This window comes from Anolis sagrei, chromosome 1 (assembly GCF_037176765.1).
Source record: "Anolis sagrei isolate rAnoSag1 chromosome 1, rAnoSag1.mat, whole genome shotgun sequence".
Classification (NCBI taxonomy): domain Eukaryota; kingdom Metazoa; phylum Chordata; class Lepidosauria; order Squamata; family Dactyloidae; genus Anolis; species Anolis sagrei.
Window position 1 is genome coordinate 56,129,653 of NC_090021.1, and position 22,361 is coordinate 56,152,013.

At 38.3% G+C, this 22,361-nt stretch overlaps 1 protein-coding gene across 3 annotated transcripts; it reads right to left on the reverse strand.

Moving 5' to 3' along the window:
- Window positions 1-273: 273 nt before the first annotated feature.
- EXO1 (exonuclease 1) lies at window positions 274-20,421 on the reverse strand. 3 transcript variants are annotated; one of them, XM_060753885.2, is made up of 14 exons: window positions 20,318-20,421; window positions 17,861-18,045; window positions 17,061-17,180; window positions 15,579-15,702; window positions 13,182-13,319; window positions 12,015-12,227; window positions 11,357-11,544; window positions 10,685-10,781; window positions 9,228-9,456; window positions 8,498-8,747; window positions 5,817-6,291; window positions 5,107-5,211; window positions 3,502-3,695; window positions 274-604 (listed from the first exon to the last, which is right to left on the reverse strand). In XM_060753885.2, the coding sequence occupies exons 2-14, from the start codon at window positions 18,019-18,021 to the stop codon at window positions 460-462; spliced, it is 2,439 nt and encodes an 812-aa protein (XP_060609868.2). In that variant the 5' UTR covers window positions 18,022-18,045; window positions 20,318-20,421; the 3' UTR covers window positions 274-459. The 3 variants fall into 3 exon arrangements, with proteins under 3 accessions (XP_060609868.2, XP_060609870.2, XP_060609869.2); XM_060753887.2 differs by having other exon boundaries at window positions 20,181-20,402; XM_060753886.2 differs by having other exon boundaries at window positions 20,057-20,402.
- Window positions 20,422-22,361: the final 1,940 nt, after the last annotated feature.

Genomic DNA, 22,361 nt, shown 5'->3' on the forward strand with positions numbered 1-22,361 from the left:
GACTCAGATAACCCAGTTCAAAGCAGATATTGTGGATTATCTGCCTTGGTATTCTGGGTTATATGGCTGTGTGGAAGGACCCTAAGTGACTTGTCAGAAGGGCTCTAAAGAATACGTGCTCATACCTTTTTCTTCAGCTTCTTTGCCCCATTCAGAACTAGAATTGTTCATAAAAAAACAAAATTTTGTATTCTTCATCTTGCATCTTCCACATATTTTTTTCCAAACGTTTTGCTTTCTCACATGTAAATAATGACAGTCAAGCACTACATGTGTATCAAAATAATTTTATTCAAGTAGGTATTCAACAAGATCTGATGAAACTACATTACAATTATAGCTCATAGCCAAACAAGTACAAATTTTACTTTGATTTTTGCATTTTAGAACAATTAATCGAAATTTCCTGACATTATTTCTGCCAATGATTATAAAATTGCTCAAATCTGCAGTATGAGTTCATTGAAATATCTTCCGCTGCACATGACTGAATTCAAGTTTATTAAAAGTATCATCATCTGTGTCAGGAGTGAGCTGAATGTTGTTATCTTTGACTGGAGACAATGGCTTTGTTGTTTTACAAGAGGGTAGTTTTTGAGAATCCCTGCAAATTGAAAGGAAACATCCAGGAATAAAGTTGTGCACAGACAGTTCAAATTGAGTTCAGTACCACTGTGATTTTTAAAAGGATCTAATTTATCCTCTATTTAGCATATTAGTGAACCGAACACTGCAGCTGTTTAATTCTTACTTTGAACAGAAATGTGCCCCTAGCCAATTACCAAAATGGGTACAGCCTGCACTGCTTCTACTTCCAGCATTTGGAAGTATCTCTTCTACTGATAGCAATTTCGTGGTAAGGCACAGGTTTTACATGCAGCAGGCTCCAGAGATGTTACTCTATATGTTCAGGCAGGTTTTAGAAAAACTCCTGCTTTCAGTGTCACCAAACTTTTGGTAGATAAAATAAAGGTGTGGCTCAATATATGGTAGCTTCCTGTGCGATTAAAAGTAGACATGAAAAATAAAATGCTTCGCAAGATAATATCCAATTTGGAAATATTGAAAAAAATTGTGTCAAGAGTGACTTGAGAAACTGCAAGTCGTTTCTAGTGTGAGAGAATTAGCCATCTGCAAGGACATTGCCCAGGGGACACCCGGATGTTTTACCATCCTATGGGAGGCTTCTCTCATGTCCCAACATAAGCTGGAACTGACTGACGGGAGCTCACCCCACTATTGAATTATTCTATCTTAGGGAACAGAAGCTGAACGCTTTGCTCTCATAGATGGCAGGGAAGCAATGGTCAGTTAGCCTCATCTCTGGAACTCCATTAAAAAGTGCTTGGTTCATTGGTATGCTTACTGCTATGTAAGCAAAATGAAAATAATAATTTGTGTTAATTACCCATATTTTCTTACAGCTTGAGACGGGACACTATAGTTAATATACATCCATAAAACCACATATTAAAACATAGACATATTAAAATACATGAAACAAATGTTAAAACACTTAGCATGTGATTTTAAAATTCATAGTTAAAACTGACTGGGTAGACCTGCTGGAAGAGAGAGGTCTTCAGAAGTGTTTTACACTCCGACAGCTAATTTCACATTCTTGGGGCAGCTGATGAAAAGATCCTCTTGTTGATGGTCACCAGTTGGGTTCTGGCTGGTTGGAGTAGCTACCCCCCAGAGGACCCCAGTGTCCTAAGGTAATATGATGACTCTTGGATGTTCCTGTAACTAGTCTGGGTTCTGTGTTTTGAACTAAGGAGTTTTCAAACATGGTACAGAGGTAGCTCAATGTAAAGGACATTACAGAAGACCAACCTTGAGGTTTCCAACATGTGCACCATCATCTTTAGGTCCTCCAAACCTAGGAAGGGATGCAGCTGGCGTATTAGCCAAAGCTGATAGTAAACACTCCTGACCATTGCATTTCCTTGGGCTGACATTTGGAGAGACTGATCCAGGAGCACAACCTAGCTGCGACAGTCTTTCAGGGGGAGTGTAACTCCATCCCTAGGTTAGAACTCTTCATAGGAAGCACCTCTGTCTTGTCTGAATTCAGTTTCAGTTTGGTTTTCGTTATCCAACCCCTTATCTCCTCCAGTCATTTATTCAGAGACATGCTATTACAAGTGCTGGGCGCTTACTTTTAGCATTCCTCTCAATTCCATGTATATTAATCTTAAATTTGAACATTTACCAATGCAAGTTTCTGAAATTTGCATGACACTATGAGACCGAATAAACATCAAAATGGGACCCTAAACAATTGTAATAAGTATCTGATATCTAGCACCATTTTCCTATGAGTCCCCTTCAGGGTGAGAAGAGCAGCATATAAATGTCATGAATAAATAAGTAATAAATAAATATGCACATTCGAATGATTTTAAAGGGAGGAGGGAGCAAGCTTGTTTTCTGCTTCCTTGGAGACTAGGACGCGGAACAATGGCTTCAAACTACAAGAGAGGAGATTCCAGCTGAACATTAGGAAGAACTTCCTGACTGTGAGATCCGTTCAGCAGTGGAACTCTCTGCCCCAGAGTGTGGTGGAGGCTCCTTCTTTGGAAACTTTTAAGCAGAGGCTGGATGGCCATTTGTCAGGGGTGATTTGAATGCAATATTCCTGCTTCTTAGCAGGGGGTTGGACTGGATGGCCCATGAGGTCTCTTCCAACTCTTTGATTCTATGATTCTATGAATGTGCTACAATTGCCATATAAGGATTTCTTTTACTTAATTGACTGTCAGTCCTGTTAAGGAAGGTCTGACAGTCAATGGAAGCATAGGTATAAGACACTAGACTCAAGTTGCAATTATCCTCCCATATGCATGGATGGAAAGTAGCAAAACATGCAGGGGAGTGGTGATAAACAACACATTAAGAGAAATGGAAAATACAAATGTGAATAAAAATATAGTGAGGGAAAGAAAACAATGGAAGCGGTTAGGAATTTTAAATATGCAAAGGTCTCTGAGAATCATAGTTGGAAAAGACCCCAAGGGCCATCCAGTCCAGCCCCCTGCATGCAGGAAAACACAATCAAAGCACCCCCAACAGATGGCCGCCCAGCCTCTTGCAAAAAGAAAAAAAGTGATTTAAATTACTTTTGTGTAATGATCAGTGATCAAGGGAAAGGAAGTCTGTTCTGAAGCAAATATTTCTAGCAACCCATATAAATGAGAAATTCTTGAATATCTATCTACTTACATTTTTGTTCCAACTTTCCCTGCTGAGTAGAGGCGAACCAGTTCAAACTGCCCTTATCAACCTTAGAAATTCTGAGCCTCTGGGAATGCCAACATGCCTGTGCTAAAAGCTACATTAACAATCATGTGAGAGTGAGTGTGTGTGTGTACTGACAAATACCATCTACCTTTTCAATGGGATCAGATTTGTATTGAATATGATTGTTCAATATGTTAATAAAATAACTTAACATTTAAATTAATGAAGACATGATCCTTAGGTAAAAGGAATATTCACCTTTTAAACTGGAAGCTTCTCCACAGTTCATGAATTGTGACTTGCAGGTTTGATTTATTTTCAACATCATGATGGTTTTTCTTCTTTGACTTTGTAATTTTCTTACTTAAGCCACTTGCTCTTGCAGGCACCAGTGATTTGCACCTCATTACAACAGGGGGATTTGCAGAATTAGTTTTATGAAATCCAGGAACCTATAGAAAGTGGAACAACACCAACTGTTTCAGAGTAGCACTATATTTGTCATATCATGTGAAAACTGTGACACTGAACAATATAATTCATTGAAAATTTCAACAGATTTATTATCCCACATGAGCTCTTTACCAATAAAAAAACTAACGGGTTTAGAAAATAGCTTTTGGGGTATGTACATGCATGTGTATTCTTCCGGAATAAGGTTTTTACCAAGCTTTCCCTTTGTCACAAAATTCAAAATACTCTAGAATTCAAAACTGTCCACAGGGGTGGCTGAGACAGTAACAGCTTTGTTTTCATACAATTCAATGTTCACAGATTTGTTTCATGCACACAATTACTTAAAATATATAAAATTACCTTTTGGCTATGTGTACAAGGGGTGCATAAAAGAATAATGAGTTTCATATTTAGACTTGGTTCCCATCTTCAAAATAGCTTATTATGTATATGCAAGTATTCCAAAATAAAAACAAACAAACAAACAAAAAAACCTTAAATCCAAAACACTTCTGATCACATGCATTTTGGATAAGGGATACTCAGCCTGTATGATCATTCCACTTAAAAAGCAAAGCTTAGAGCTGTTTATTCCCATGTTAGTTTTTAAAAGTACTGTAAGAGTAATTTGAAATACATAATGCCGTAATTAAAATGTTAAAATATCCAAGATAGGATCACATAATTCTTGCAAAAATCTGCTGTAGCCGTGAATGCATATGTATATACACAAACAGACACAGGAGAGGAAGAATGAACTTTCCATTTCAGCACAGTCAAACCACTAACCACAAGATGTCACTATAATCCAAAAAATAATATTGGGGTAGAGAATAATTTGAATTTCCCATAACAAATATTACAAATGGATAGTTTTTAATATCTACTGAAGGTACTGATTAGACATTTATTATTATTTCTCCTTTTAAGAAAATTAAGCAAATGAAAGAAAGAAGGGAAAGGAAAGGATTATAAATACTTTTATACTAGCCAGTACAATATTTTCGGTGCTGGCTGGAAAAGATAAATTTGCATGTGAAATATTTTAGAGATTTTCATCAAATTGCTGGTTTTACATCTCTGTGACATGTTCCAACATGGACTGTGTTATGTGTTGTACAAAAACCATCCTTGTAGTGACCTGCCTATTTGCCTTAGTGAAGTGGTTTTCTGCTTTCAATTTACAGGTACCCTCGACTAACTTACATCAAAGTGGCTATGCGAATAAGATCAAATGTCTATTGTAAACATCCCATAACCCTTAAGACAAGAAATGTAAGATAACTATCAAAAAGGATTCCTAGTTGTAAGAATTTACAATTCAATTATTTTCTGAAAGACATAATATCCTATCTAAAGTCACAAGAAGAAAGATTCAAACAAGAGGGGGGGGGGGGGGAGACACACCATACTCTTGAGAATTGTATCCTTATCATCTGTACAAGATGATTTGAAGTATGGAGAGATCTGAGAATTCGGCTTGCAGACTGTTTGTGAACTGTGATCAGATTCCTTTGGTACAAAACAAAAATAAAAAAGCAATGATTAAGTATTATTTTATTACCAATCCAACACTGTGGTTTTGCCAATCTATAAAATTTAACATTTATCCCAAAAATACTAAAATAGTAAAAATACATTTCAAGTCAAGGAACATAATTGTCAGACTGCTGTTGCTGACAATGAGTAAAGGATAAAACCTCTGTCCTTTTATCTGGATGGAATCCCACTGAACCCAATGGGTTTTATTGTGTAAAGAACTCTGGAGGTTTTTAAGCAGAGGCTGGATGGCCATCTTTTAGGGGTGATCTGATTCTGTGTTCCTGCATGATAGGGGGTTGGACTGGGTGGCCCTTGTTTTCTCTTCCCACGCTATGATTCTATGAACTGATTTGCAAGGAAATCTAGATAAATTCTTAAACTGACTCATCACCAGAATCATGGTAAGTATGAGATAACAATTTTAATACAGTAGACAGGCCGACAGGCAGGCAACACTTTTCATCATTAGAAAACATTTTTATAGTAGAGAGCCAGATGTATGCCTATTATAATAAATAGAGAGACACCCTTGAGACAACTATGACAATTTTATGAACACAGAGTGATGATCTTACTCTGTCAGCAACAACATTTTTCTTGGTCACTGGTGAATTTTCTGACGTGTCCAGATTGCTTTCTGATGACACATCAAGTTCTGGTTCCGATAAGCTCCCCTGTTCTTTCAAATGTGATGCTTCCTCATCCAACTCTGTACTTATTGTGGAACTCGTCATCTGTGATGCGTTACAATTCTGGGATGTGACTTTACTGGGTGTTTGCCGGTGGAATCGCTTTAGAAAAGATACATTTTGCAATGGGCTGGGTGACTCAGGTTTTTCGGAAAAGCTCTTTGTCCAACTGAAGCAGCTGGTCTGTGTTGCCCCAAGGGATGATGGGATGGTTCTTTCTAGTTCTTCCGCCTCTGATAAGTGAGGACTGTGATCTTCCACTGGTGTGCATTCTGCTTCAGTAGTCTCACAATCCTGGGATGGTTGGAGAACTTTGCCCTTTGGCTGTCTGTCAGGCAGATCCATTATATTGCAGAAGAACCTAATATGGGTAAAATCATGGGAAGCATGTGGATCGTTAATGAAAGGATCCATCTTCATGAAGAAATCTAATCAATGTTAGAAGTTCACCTTTCACTACAAGGGAGACACTTGGAATATCGGCTGATATATTTTATATCAAACATTTCTATGGACATTAAGAATGCTGAATGGAAATAATTGATGGAAGAACTTAAAAATTAGATCAGCTAGGCTTGACCCAGGGTGATCTACTCGATCTATGCTTTTCTAACTTCTGCTTATTACACTAACCATAGTTCAAAATGCACCTGTCAGAACAGATTATTAGCAATCTTTGCATTTCTTAACTAAAATATTAGTGCTACTATGATATTAAAATGATACATTTATTTTTCAGTGCTATAACCATCATTGACATTATCATGCGAAAAATTAATTACCTTATCAACAAATCTGAAATATACAAATCTATGAAGAATTCGGAAGGCAGGGAATGACTTCTCACACTTATTATACTGCCTGTCTATGACATGCACACCAACTGCTTAGCAGAAAATCCTACTTTCACAATATTTCTATATACAAGTGTTCTCCTTTTTATCTGAACACAAACAGATATTTTGTGATGCTACAGACATTTCCTTCTTACTCTCTGTTTTTTTGCTTACATAACTTACAAAATAATCTGTGCAGATTGTACACAATACCCTACATGAACATTTTTAGTTGTAAGAGATGGAAGAGAAAGAAAGTAAGAACAGGAGGAAATCTGCCCTTGTACACAACTGCATCAGAAAGGCCCCTGGCATTTTTGTTGGAAAAGGAGACTAGTCAGAATGTCTACAAGCACTAGCTGAGCATGCCAAGTTTCCTTTACTCTGTTTGCATTTATGCATCAGAGAGGGCTGTGGGGAGAAAAAGAGATGGAAGGAACTGGGCCATGGCCTTTGGTAGTATAATTTATTTATCATATTCATTTTTCTAACTCAGTCTGGAAACCTACTGAAGCATAGGGTATATCTTTTCTATATTCACGATAGGTTTATAGAATACATCTACAGTACACATCATTAAAATCGGGGGGACTTATGCTCCATTTTAAGGAATCTAGTATAATTGCCATTGGCCAAGAGCGTGCATACAACTGCTTTGTAGTCCAACCTTATAAACCGAACTCAGAAACCCAGTTGTGTTTGGTGCATTGCATTCCCATGGAGGTTTTTTCTAATATTCAGGTATCTGCATGTATTGGAAGCGCACTTGCCTATACAGTAAACCGATGCCCTCATTGGAAGAACATGTGGATCAAGAATAGGGCTCCACAGTCAGCTACACATCCAAGACACTACACTTGGAAGGCCATCATACTCAGACAACGAGGGATCGTCTAAGTAAGTAAACCACTGTTTCTTAAACTGTGGATCCTGACTCCAAATGGGGTCCCCTTAGCTCAATGATAGGGTTGCCAAAAATGGGGATATTAAAGTTTCTGAATGCTACCCATTTACACAAATCTGTTAATAACATGTAATGTTTAAAGTGGGCTTTGCAGAAGATGCTTCAGTTGTACTCCACAAAAAGGAAACATAGCCCCAAAGGTCATGGCTAGCGCTTCAGTCAAGCAAGCAATCAGTGTAGTAAAATGTAATTTTTTTAATTCTCTCCAGTTGAGAGAGTGCGACTTCAGGTGAAAGCAAGGCAACAATTAAAGACTTTATTTAAAATTGTTGCTTAAGGCAACAATTAAAGACTTTATTTAAAAGGGGATTGTCTGCACCTTTCTCTGAGGCCAAGAGTGTGACTCAGTCAAGACAACCATTTCTTAATAACTAGCTGATGTACCCAGTGTTACCTGGGTGTGAATTTTGTAACGCAATTTATTAGAAATATTCATTGTTGACTTTACAATTGTATAATTTGTCCCTTGTGAGGTATAGCTAAGTAACATTGGGTATTTCAGTTAGTAAAACTGGCAGTTGACATGCACCAGGTTTTTAAAGTAGAGCTGAATATATTACTGAAAAGGCTTGTTAGTTCCCCTTGCGTCTTTTGGAAAACAGCTGTGTTTTACTCTGGTTTGCTAATGGGCAGTATGAACCAGATTACATTTCTTGAGCAATCCAATATTTTGTTTTTGAGTAATGATGGTAATTTTTATAGATAGTGGGGAATTGTCAAATTATATTCCTTAAGAATGTTATTGTTTATTGCAAAAGAGGACATACCTGCTTCTAGTTCCCGGAACAACAACTGCACCACTCTCTTCATTTTTCTTCTGGAGAATGAAAGCAAATTTGTTTCTAGGTCTAAGCTGAGAGTCTGTCTCCTCCTTTTTCTTGGGAGTGTCTTTTGAAGAATGGAGCACAGACAAGGCACTAGTAGAGTCATTATGTTCTCCATTTTCTTCATTTTCTATCTTGGATTTTTTTGGATTTGAAAAATACTGGCTCAACAAATCTCCTTCTGAAAGCTCTTCTAAACATAAATATATATGCAGATTATACTTGAGCATAAAAGTAACATATTGTAAAATACTGTTTTCCAAAAAAGAAAAGAAAAAGAAAAGTTCATTGATTGGCTGTCCCTCTCCCATATGCACTGAGAAATAGATTGTTAGCTTATTATTATTATTATTATTATTATTATTATTAATCAGGGGAAAAGGAATAAATGCCAAGCTTTCAAATACCAAATCAATACATTTGTTGAGAGCAGAAGCAGAAAAGTAAACATAGCAAAAATAGACTTTAAAAGTATTATGGAAATATGCCAACTATTCTTGTATTATGTTATTCTTTAATGTTGTATTAGTAATTCCTTCACAACATATAAAGGACCAAGAAGGAATTAACACAAAAATATGCAGTTTAAATATTAAGCTTCGGTACCATTTGAACAACCTAATTGGCATTTTCCTTTCTACAGAAAACATCTGTAATTAAAAAATGGTCATACCAAGTCTTGGCCTTTTTGCCAGTAGTGCTTTGCCAGGAAGATTTAGTCCTTTTGTGTTAATTAACTGCTCCATGCCTCTGGTTGTGGGTTTTTTAAACAATGGTTCATGGTTTTTGATATCACTGGCAGTGAAACCAGGCTTATAGTCTCTACTCCAAATGCTCTTTAGACTGGATGGCTTCTCGCTAGCACATTGGTTATCCCAGCCACGACTTCTGGGTTGCACTGGCTACAGTAAGAGACAACAAAAATAAATATGTGTGAAAGAAAGAAAGATATAGACATAGACACACACACACACACACACTGAAAATTAGTCAGCAAAACTTTGCTGGTGGCTATTCAGTCCTTGCCCAATACTATAATGGGTATTTAGGCCCTGACTGGGGAGACTCCTAGATGAAGATGACAAATATAGTGTTATCAGTGTACATAGTGCTTTAAATGAACAGTTTACACTTATTAATTTGGCAGTTCCCTGCTCTCAGGCTCACAATCTAAAAAGAAAAGATGTATAAGGAAAAGGGAATAGCAATGGGACAGAGGATTAAATTCAGCAGGTACTGGTTGCTGTTCTCTTCCTCCAAGGACCACAGCACAGGCGGGTGAACTATAGAGGGAGGGTCTCATCAGTTGCTGAGTTTAAGCGTGATGGAGCTGTGTCTGCTTCTTCTCTCCTTCTCTATCAGGATAATATAGGAGTTGGGACAGAAAGAGGGCCACTCATTGGCTTCTGGGCCTAATTGAGCTCTGCCTGATGGTATGCTAATTAAGTTTATCAGCAACTGCTTACAGATGCTTAAGACAGGTGCACTGCTGCTCCATCTCATATACCAATACTTTTCATCATCTTTACTTTGGGAAAGAAGAGAAAATGTTGATATATGATGGTCACTTACATGACATTACATTGCCAGCAGAGTAATACTGAACTGTTGTTTTGAGGTTATATTGGTGATACAATCCAATTGATTGGTCTTAACTTGCGAACACACACTGAACCTACTGAGTCACTTGTTGATGTATAGCAAAGTACAAGGACCAAGTCTAGTAACAGGAAGGCCAATGTAAGTAACACTGTGATGGGTGAATCACTAGTCCTTGCTTCACTCTTTATTATCAGTCACAGGAACATATTTGGAGATTTGCCTTTATCAAGTAGCTTATTGTTAATTCCATGGTCCTCTTGCTATTATGACAACTAAGAAGATCTCACAACATTCTAGGTTTTACACAAGTGAGGTCCCTACAGCTTCCTTTGACAAATTAGTATCTATCATTTTTCTAGGGAATGGCTTGCTGATATGGTATTTTTAAGATATCAAATGCTGACATAAAAGGTATTTTTTTCTATATATACGTATTAAGCTTATTTGTGTCCATATTTTATCCAACAAATCAGGCAACCACATAATTTCAAATTCCCTACACGTCTTAGTTACAATTCAACATGTTACCTGCGATGCATCGGGATTGTAATTATCGATTTGCTCCATTGTATTGATGTCTTTATTTCCAAGAGCAATATGAAAAGCAGTGCTGTCACCAAAGTGTCTAAGTTAATCAAACTAAGGAAAAAATGAGGTTCCTTTATGGATATTCTTGTTTTTAGAAGTGTCACTTTGCAGCTTCCAATCTCCTAAGTAGACAATAAAAATGCTCATGCAAACATAAGATGTATGAAATAAGAAACAAAAAGATGTATTGTCTTTGCATTTAAGTAAAGTATAAGCAATTCATGAGATTATTCATATTAAACTTTACAAAGAATAGCTTTTTCTCTACAGATCTCTATAGAATTGTCCTTAACGATAAGGAAAATGCCTCCAGTATTGCTCAAATCCGACTGAGTTTCTCTCTCTATCCTGTACACAGAGATTAACATTTGTTGTGAAAGTCTCCCAAGCATTTTTGAAGAACTGCAATGAGAAAAAATGGTTCCATTAATTTTTTTGGCAGAATTATCACTGGACCCAGTTCTAAGATTGTGCAGATTTTAAAATGACTTATTCCCCAAGAAATTCCACATAACTGCAATCTTAAAGTTCTTAACTTTGTCTGGACCTCAAAAGACACCATAAAAGGAAAGGAACTTTATGTGATCTATGTTCTTATTTGAGAAAGGATACTTCCCTGCATAATGCAATGTTTCTGGATCAATATCATCTTCATAAGCATTCAAAGGAACAAGTTTCCTCTTGACTGGGTCAAAAACCAGCTGATAGAGGAAGGTATTGTTGGCACGAATAAATCCTTGTAAGTAGTCATCTGGTACTAATATATTCATCTTTAAATACTGCCCCATTTTTCTAATTACCTAGGGAAAAAATGTAATAGATTTACTTAGGAGAAACAGCAGTCAGAAATACTCCACCACATTTTCTGGATAAAATCTGCATGACATACATTTGATCAGTTATTAGAAACTATGATGATAATACTAGTGTAAGCCCAGAATGAAATTACTAAGAGCTTTTGATGATTTAGGGTGACAAAATGGCAACCACAAATAATCAGCTCAGTCAAAAAGATACAAAAAACATCCTATATGGAATCCGAATTCTATACACAAGAGACAATGAAGTTCCAGTCAACATATATTACAAATATATGAGCGATCTGTGTAATACTATTAGAGGTGTACCATTGCTAAAGTGCTTTTCTTTGCACTGATCTCCAGCTCATCAACAACTAAATGAAATGCTTTGCGTAAAGCAACTTCTTTCCATTTTTTGCAGAAGCTTCTGAAAATGAAAGTGAACTATGATATGATGAAGACTACTTTACCTTGATAATATCAGGATTGTTAGCTATTTTAAGTAGCTTGCAAGCCTTGCCTAATCCAATACCATGAATCGATGGAAGGTAGTCACAGCCCGACAGAATACACATGTAACGGAATTTCTCTTCTGTGAAGACATCACCAAGCTGTTTGCACATCCCTAACCGAGCTTGATCAATTTCTAAGCCGTTTCCAAGCTTATCAATTTTCAGAAACACCTAAAAGAACAAGCAAAATCACAAGTCCTTTATAGAAACCCACAGTTTATGCAGACTGTAGTGTCCCCAAACAAATCTAATATCTTCAAGTAGATTCTTTGACATGTCTCTCTAAGCAATTGTTTATATCAGACAGACACCTGTTTGGTGTTTGTGACTTTAAGTCACCTGTTGATTCAGATGTCCCGTGAACTTCACAGGGTTTTCTTAGGGAAGGAATAAGAAATGATTTGCAATAAACTTTTTCTATTATAGCTGCAATTAAAGTCAAAGAACTACCACCCTTTTCAGCTTTCATACTTCCTAGAAATGTTTCCAGGTTCTTCAAAGCTGGTTTTTGAGGGCACTTGTAGGGTAAAAGGCCATACACCTACACCAGGGAGGCCAAAGCTTGCCTACCTTGCAGGACTTCTCTAACAATTGCTATGAGGTAATTATGCAAAAGGAAATATTGTATACACCTAAATAATGAAGTAATCCAGCTCTAGTAACTTTAATCCAGTGCACATATACATTCTCTCTGATGTCAAGAATTCTTCTAATTTAAAATTTACAGAAGGATCAACCTAGGTAGTCCCATAATCTATTTTCACAAAATCAATTTCTCAGATCTCAAACATATGAAAGAAATGTTTTTTTGTTCATTGAAAAGTACAGTTCATTTATATTCTGTGATCCAGTGCATTTTTATCCCAGTTTCTTAAGTGTAGAAAAAAGAATGCCTCTCCAAGCCACATCTTGAAGTTGTGATAGGTTTTTAACTACTTCTACTACAAGTTATTATTGGTAAATTATAATATTCACATTCTTGTACCGTACAGGGACCATGTGGAATGAGGAACCTAGGTCCGAATTACAATTACCAAATTGACATTCTGACACAGGGTTATATGGAATGATGGAATCAGGTTAAAGGCATATTTGAGATGTGGCATTGCCCTGGATCTTTCTTACCTTCTTACATCCAAAAGCAAGAAGATCAGAATCCTCTGTTATTATAGCTTGAACAATGCCGATCCTGTTAAGGTAGGCCAGCTGAGCATCAGCTTCATATGGAGCAACAATGCAGTCAATTCCTTGGGCTCGGGCAGCCTGAAAAGAATCAGTATACTTGAAAATATTCTTAGTCTCACATATGAACACATGAAGCCATATTATATTATGATTTGGTCTACCTTTTCTCACATGACACCTTTCCAGAGTCCCAGTCATATTAATCCACCCTCCATTTAACAAGCGATGCCATGAATTGAATAGGGGACAAGCAACCTACTCTGTCATAACTGTCGTAACTGCTAGATACAATATCATACAAAAGCTGACTGGCACAACCTGGGAATCACAACCAGATACAGTGAAGACATCTGCTGTTGCACTTTGCTACTCTTCTGCTAAATATACACGCCCCATGGGGAATAAATCTCACCAAATTAAAATAGTGAATGTGGCTCTTAATGAGACATGCCGCATTATCGCAGGATGTCTATGCCCCACACTGCTGGAGAGATTATACTGTTTAGCCAGTATTGCACCACCTGACATCCACCGAGAAGTAGTAGCCAATAATGAAAGGACCAAGGCAGTGATATCACCAGCCCATCCTGTTTGGATATCAGCCAGCATGCCAATGCCTTAAATCAAGAAACAGCTTCCTAATATCTACAGAGATACTTGCAGGAACACCTCAGTAAGCGAGAGTCCAAAAGTGGCAGGCTAAAACCCAGAACCTCAAACAGTTGCTAAAACCACATGAGAAACTCCCCCTTGGCACACAGAAGACTGGGCAACTTGGAAGATTCTGACCAGGCTGCACTCTGGCACCACGAGATGCAGAGCCAATCTTAAGAAATGGGGCTGCAAAGTGAAGTCCACAACATACAAGTGTGGATAAGAGAAAACCACAGACCACTTACTACAATGCAGTTTGAGCCCTGCCACGTGCACAATAGAGGACCTTCTTACAACCACATCCAAGGCACTCCAAGTGGCTTCTGGACAAAGGACATTTAGTACAATGCCAAGTTTTTAACTTTGCCCCTTTTGAAAATACATTTTAACTATATTCTCAATTTGCTTCTGACACGATAAATAAATATAACTGCCATAAGCACTGAACTAGGAATGTTTTCAGAAGGGAAGGGTGCAAAGCTAATGTAAACAGTAGTGACTATTGAAGTAACTGAAAACGTCATCCAGACTTCCACAATAACTGAGACCAAATGGCACTCACCTGAGTTCTTAAAGAACTCAAAATGAAATATACATGTTGGAACTTGAGCTGACATTAACTAACCAAAAACAGGACTGTGAGCCTACGGATAGCAGAATAAAATTTTTTTACTCAATGTGCGGTAGATGTAAAAAAAAGGCAAATTTTATGCTGGGCCCAATTAGAAAATGCAGTGAAACTAAAGTATCATACTACTCTTACATTAATTGATGGTGTGACCAAATCTAGAATTTTTAGAGCAATTCTGGTCACTGTAAAACAAAAAGACATTCTGGAAAAGGTGAAGAAAAGGGCAACCAAAAAGATCAAGATACTGAAGCAATTAGAGATTGAGAACACAGAAAACTAAGTTGCTATTTTTATGTGCCTTCGAGTCAGTTCTGATTTAAAATAGTGACAATAAGGTGAACATTTCATAAGTTTTTCTTGGCAAGATTGTTCAAACATAAACAGAAGAGTAAAAAAGACCTTTGATTTGATACAATATGGCTTTTCTTTAATTCTTATGTAAGGGCGATATGAGAAAGGAGGGAGAAATGTTTAGTCATGTAACCCTACACCTGAAGCCTTCAATGCTAAACCAAGACACAGTGGTAAAACCTACCTCAGTTAGAATCACACCTTTTATTTATTAGTAAATATATTAGTATATGACACTAAAATTAGATTAAAATTAGATTTTAAAGCTTTGAATGGAATATTCCCATATTAAAGTGTTTTTTTACTTGTTGCTTCTGGTGTGAGAGAATTGGCCGTCTGCAAGGACGTTGCCCAGGGGACGCCCGGATGATTTTGTTTTATCATCCCTGTGGGAGGCTTCTCTCATGTCCCCACATGAGCTGGAGCTGATAGAGGGAGCTCATCCACCTCTCCCTGGATTCGAATTTGCGACCTGTCGGTCTTCAGTCCTGCCGGGACAGGGGTTTAACCCACTGCGCCACCGGGGGCTCCTATTTATATGTACCCAAAACAATTAATTACTGAGTAATGTGTAATTTTAAGTTTCTAATCCATTCTAATATATGCAAACTTCAGGGTTAAAGGAAAGACAGTTATCTTGCCACTAAATATAAAAAGTAAAGGTGTTTTCAAACAACTACAATCCAAAACGTATAACTTACTTTAATAACTTCGCAGGCCATGGCATGTGTAATGTTAATACTCCGTGAAAAACATTCTCTGGCTTCTGATAATTTTCCTTCTCGGAGTAGCTGTTTCCCCTTCAGAAGATTTGTTTGCCGTTTTCTTCAAGGTTAAGAAAATAAACCCATCATCTCAATACCATGTCATCATAACCAACCAAGTGGGCAGCAATAGAATTACTTTAGGTGCAAAAAACATGCCCAGTATGCAAGAATGTGCGTACTATGTAGCAATTTGAAAACCAGATATATAACTTGTCAAGATAACAAAAATCAAACAAAAAGTAGACATTAATGCATTTGTGAAAATCCACTCTGGGTGGTGCTTTTGAGCAGCCTGACAATTGATAAAGGGGAGGAGCTAAATCACATATTTTCATATTAAATCTAAACACCTTTAGAAACATTAACTGTGCTTCACCTGCACTTGAAAAAAATTACTATTAGTGTATCTCTGTGCAATAAAACCACATTGCTTTCAGGAGAATTCAAGTGCCTTAATCTGTTATGCAAGTGAATATTACTTGAATGCTATTCCACTGATTTTACTGAGACAGACTTCCAGGCCAGGATTGAGAGATTTCTATGTTTATACTCAAGAGCATTTTCACGTACATACTAATTTCTACTTTAATTATAACTCCTTTAAGGATTTTAGATGCAAATGTAACAAGTTAATGAACTTTCTGGAATGACTTTTCACAAGAAAAGACATGAAAGTCGAAGGCAGACTTACTTAATTCAGTTTTGTCCAGTTAGGCTGGGCAATAATTCCCAAGATGATACAGCTTGACAATCTAGCACAGGGGTCCTCAAACTAAAGCCCGGGGGCCAGATGCGGCCCTCCAAGGTCATTTACCCGGCCCTCGCTCAGGGTCAACCTAAGTCTGAAATGACTTGAAAGTACATAACAACAACAATCCTATCTCATCAGCCAAAAGCAGGCCCACATTTCCCATTGAAATACTAAGAAGTTTATACTTGTTAACATTGTTCCTCATTTTAAGTATTGTATTGTTTTTAAGTGTTTTTTACATTACAAATAAGATATGTGCAGCGTGCATAGGAATTCATTCATGTTTTTTTTTCAAATTATAATCCGGCCCTCCAACAGTTTGAGGGACTGTGACCTGGCCCTCTGTTTAAAAAGTTTGAGGACCCCTGATCTAGCATAACAGAAGGATTTTAAAAACATTTTAAACCTAGATTTCATTACATTATTTGTACTGTTTGTTCCTTTTTATATACTCCCCTCTTGCTATGTAAAACATGATGTTTGGATTATTTGGATATATGGTTTATTTTCATATAAGAGTATTCATTTTAAAAGCATGCTTACATTCTGCAACAATACTAGTTAGGTTTCCTGATTCTAAGCATTTTTAAATAGCATGTCTTTGTACTTTTCTGAATTTGGAAGAGACGGGAGCCACACATCACTGACTTATAAACTTGACTTACTCTCGCCGTGATTTCTCAACTTCCTTTTTGGATGGCAAGGTACATCCATCAAATACAAGAATTGGTTTGACACCAAATGACAGAAGCATATCAACAAGTTTCATGCAATAAATTACGTATCTGTAGAAAGAAAAATACGTCACACATCTGGCATAACATCTTTCACTTAAAAGTAAAATGCAGTTTGCTAAAGAAATATCATTTCTAACAAAATGGGCCCCCTGGTGGCACAGCAGGTTAAACCACTGAGCTGGTGAACTTGCTGACCAAAAGGTTGGCAGTTCAAATACAGAGAGTGGGGTGAGCTCCCACTGTTAGGCCCACCTTCTACCAACTTAGCAGTTTGAAAACATGCAAATATGAGTAGATCAATAGGTAGTGCTCTGGAGGGAGGGTAACTGCGTTCCATGCAGCCATGCTGGCCACATGACCCTGGAGGTGGCTACGGACAATGCCGGCTCTTCAATCAAGAAATGGAGATGAGCACCACCACCCCCCTGGGTCAGGTATGACTAGATTTAATGTCAGGGGAAACCTTTACCTTTAACAAGTGAAAATGACTTTCCTCTTCTAATATCACAAGGTTAGGAAGGCATTTATCAACTGTTGTCTATTGCATTCAACAAAATATTGATAATATGATTTTCTGGTCCATGACTGTGTATTGCAAGATGGTAAAAAATATTAATTTGCATTTAAAATTTTTTAAGGGAGTCTTGTGCCCCTAACTCCAGCAAATGTTGAAGGGTTGTATACCAAACAAACAACAAACAAAACCCATGAGTTAGCTTTAAACATACTGATTTGTTGGTTCTCCTTTGGCCAGCTTTTCAGCACAAGCATAGGCTCCTTTATGCAGCCAGCAGTAAGTATCCACAGCAACTACTTGTCCCTTGTACTTCTTGACATGAGTAGGTTCAGCAGCCTCTTTGATAAACTGGAGCAAACCTGGGATTCCCATTGTGCTTCGGTCAGGCTTGTCCGACTAGTAAGGAAAAAACACAAACACAAATGCTTCTAAAGATGCAGTGTGGTGTGATGGATCAAATGTCAGACTGGAACTCAGGAGGTCCAGGTTGGGAGTTTTCACTGAACCCTGAAAATCACTACAAGACTTACTTCCATGCTTACCTATCTCCCACCCCCGCACCCAAATGTTATGAGAATATGGCAGGAAGGAACTAGATGCCTCAGAATCTGGTGTCTTTGCTTACTCACCCTTCATGTAGACAGAAGGATATATGTTATATAATTTATAAAGGTGGATCAATATGTTAATTTTACACAGAAACTTGTGACTAACTAAAATGAGGCTGATACTTCCACTTGGTACTTCAATAAACCATAAATGTGTTAACAGATGCTTCCTGAGTCTCAGCCTTGCATGTCATAAACGATAATTGTGCATCACGTAGTTTTTGTGTAGGTGAGTGGTTCCCAAGCTTTGGTCCTCCACCTTTTGAAGACTTCAACTCCCAGACGCCCCAAACATCTTGGCCAACTGTCAGGAATCCCAGAAGCTGAAGTCCAAAACCTCTGGAGGACCAAAGCTTGGGAATCCCTGGAGAGTGAATAAGATACTGCAGATTCTCATATACAGGCAGTCCCCGAGTTACAAATATCCGACTTACAAATGACTCACAGTTACAAATGGGGGTGGGACAACAGGAAGTGAGAGAAATGTACCCCTCGGAAGGAGAATTCACTCCTGAAAGAGTTGTCAAGGGGAAAAGGTTTCTCCACTGAAACTTTCTCTCCAATCTTTTTCCACAACAAGCCAATTATTTTCAAAATCCAATTATCACAGAGAAAGGAAGTGAGGTGAAATCTTCTGAACAGGGGAACAGACAGCAAAACAAACACCACAGGGGTGTTCACCCTTCCCTATGCCATCCAAAGATTACATAGATTTGGCTGGAGTTACACTTAAGAATGTACATGTAAATTCAATTTAAGGACAAATCTACAGAACCAGTCTTGTTTGTAACATGGGGACTTTCTGTACACACATACTGGGCGGGCCAAAAGAAACCAGGGGGCTTCAATATTTAATAACTCCTTTTGTTTTTAATTTGCAACAGCATAGGGTCATATGTAGTGTGTACATATATGTGTGTGTATATACACACACATTTATATATAAAATAGTATGTGTCTATCTACCTATCTGTGTAAATTTATATACTCTGTGAAAAATAAAATCTCGTTAAGTGTCATCCAAGACATCATACATCTCATAAATGGCATCATATACAATAATAATAATAATAATAATAATAATAAACTTTATTTTTTACCCTGCCACCACCTTCCCAAGGGGAACTCGCGATGGCTTACATGAGGTCAAGCCCAACAGCATATTACAATAAAGTCAAACCAAAACACAATTACAACTCTGTAAAATGCACACAACATATGAGTACAAAGATGATAAAGCAAAATCATACACAGTAAAATAAAATAACATAACAATGAGCGGGCCGCATGTGCAAGATAAAAACTAAGATACTAAAAATACTAAAATCAAAATATATAGAACCTATTTGTGACTTTTGGCCTACCCTATTCATGTACACACATATCTACAGTAAATAATAATAATAATAATAATAATAATAATAGCAATATTTTCTTTATTACCCGCCTTTCCTGATGGCTCATGGTGAAGTTCAAAAACAAATGAACATTAAAAATACAATTAATTACATAGATTACACACACACTCATACATGAGAAAATTTATAACAAATATAAAGAATTGACATATAGTGGCAAAAGAATGTAAATCAACACTCATTATTGAAAGCTAACTGGATAGACCTGTCGGAAGAGATATAAACACATATAGAAATAAAATAAATAAATGCAGTCATGCCGGCCACATGACCTTGGAGGTGTCTATGGACAACGCCGGCTCTTCGGCTTAGAAATAGAGATGAGCACCACCCCCCAGAGTCGGACACGACTAGACTCAAGGTCAAAGGGGAAACCTTTACCTTTTATGAATAAAAATGAAGGGAGCCGCTTTGTTTTGATTCCATCGTTGACGAAATATGTATATCCTGCGCAACCCGTGAACCACTTAAAGGGACAAGATCTCCCTTGCTGCCCTTTTGTTACCTTAAAGGAGGCGAGATGGGGGTCAGGGCTGCTTCCTAGGGCCGCCGGAGGGAAGGGGGGGGGGACACTCAAGGCTGCCGCTAACTGGCCTCCCTTCCACAGATGCCTCCCTCCCTCATTGCACCCCCAAACTGTACCGAACAAGGCGCGCGAAGAGACAGCGGCGGAGCGCGCGAACCAATCAAACCCGCTTTCAAAGCGCGCGCGCTTTCCAGGCTCTTAAACCCCGCCCCCCGCTCCCCACCGCCAGGCCAAGCGAGCCAAAGAGGCTCCGCCCCTCGGTCCGCGTCTCCCAGCATGCACCACGGCAGGCCGCTGGTTGACGTAGTTCGCGTGAGCTCTTCATCACGCACTTGGCATTTAAAGCGTCAGGGAACGTCGCGGAATCGTCGCACGGGAAACAGAGGGAAAGGAGGTCTTCAGGGTTCGCTTTGCAGCTGTCAGTTCTGAAAAAAGAAGCCCAGGTCCTGACCCCGGAGTGTGGTGGAGGCGCCTTCTTTGGAAGCTTTTAAACAGAGGCTGGATGGCCATCTGTCAGGGGTGATTTGAATGCAATATTCCTGCTTCTTGGCAGGGGGTTGGACTGGATGGCCCATGAGGTCTCTTCCAACTCTTTGATTCTATGATTCTATGTGTAGGAGAACACGTTTTGCAAAGAATATTATCTCCATTATCTGTTGGAGGGAAAACTTAATTGTCTTAAAAACCGGGGACAGTCTAAAACCCTTCAGGTGGCGGGTGTGCAAACTGGTTTACACCCTTCTGCCTGGCTCCATAAATCCCAGTTTGTTCTCTTGTCACAGAGGCTTCCATTTACTTCAGTGGTTCTCAACCTTCCTTAATAGAGTTCCTCATGTTGTGGTGACCCCCAACCATAAAATTATTTTCGTTGTTACTTCATAACTGTAATTTTGCTACTGTTACGAATCGTAATGGAAATATCTGATATGCAGGATGCAAATTTGGCAGAAATATCTGACACGTCTAAAGTTGAATACTGGTGGGGTTGCAGGGCAGGGATTGATTTTGTCATTTGTAGTTTCTGGGATTTATAGTTAACCTACAATCAAAGAGGAATCTGAACTCCACCAAAGATGGAATTGAACCAAACTTGGCACACAGAACTCCCATGACTAACAAAACATACTGGAAGGGTTTGGTGGGCATTGACCTTGAGTTTTGGAATTGTAGTTCACCTACATCCAGAGAGCACAGGGACTCAAACAATGATGGATCTGGACCAAACTTGGCACGAATACTCAGTATGCACAAATGTAAAGTTTGAGGGAAATAGACCTTGACATTTGGGAGTTGGGATTTATAGTTCACCTACACTCAAAAGAGCATTCTGAACCCCACCAACAACAAAATTGGGCCAAACTTCCTACACAGAACTCGCATGTCTTGAAGAGATTTGCTGGCACGAGCCTCCCTCCAACCTTGCCCATGCAGGCGTACCACGCTGCCATGCGCCAAGCATGCCTGCTCTCCTCTCCCCACTTAGAGTCTCAGAAACAGCCCTCCCATTGATGGATCTGGACCAAACTTGGGATATTCAATATGCCCCAATGAAAACACTGGTGGAGTTTGGGGAAAATATACATTGACATTTGGGAGTTGTAGTTGCTGGGATTTTTTGGTTCACATACAATCAAAGAGCATTCTGAACCCCACCAACAATAGAATTGGGCCAAACTTCCCATATAGAACCCCCATGACCAAGAGAAAATACAGTGTTTTCTGGTGGTCTTTGCTGAACCCTCTGACACCCCCTTGTGACCTCCCTAGGGGTCCCGACCTCCAGGTTGAGAAACACTGATTTACTTGAACTAATGTGAGCATTATAGTTTCGTCGGGACCTCAGTAAAGGACTGTGAAGAGTGAGGGAAGTGATGCCAGCATGATAAGGATAAACATTTTCCAAAAAGTGATGATCATAAAATAATCTTTATTTGTTTGATATTTTGTTTTCCCACTATTCTCCCCTTATGGATTCTGGTACAGAGTATATGTGTTTCATAGAAATTAATTGATAATCATATGTTATTATTGTTATGTTAGGTTCCTGTATGTGAGGCATTAAATGTTGCCATAATTATGTTGGAAACAGCTTTGAATCTCCGGCTGCGGGGAGAAACGCAGTATACAAGTGAAATAAATAAATAATAAATAAATATTTCA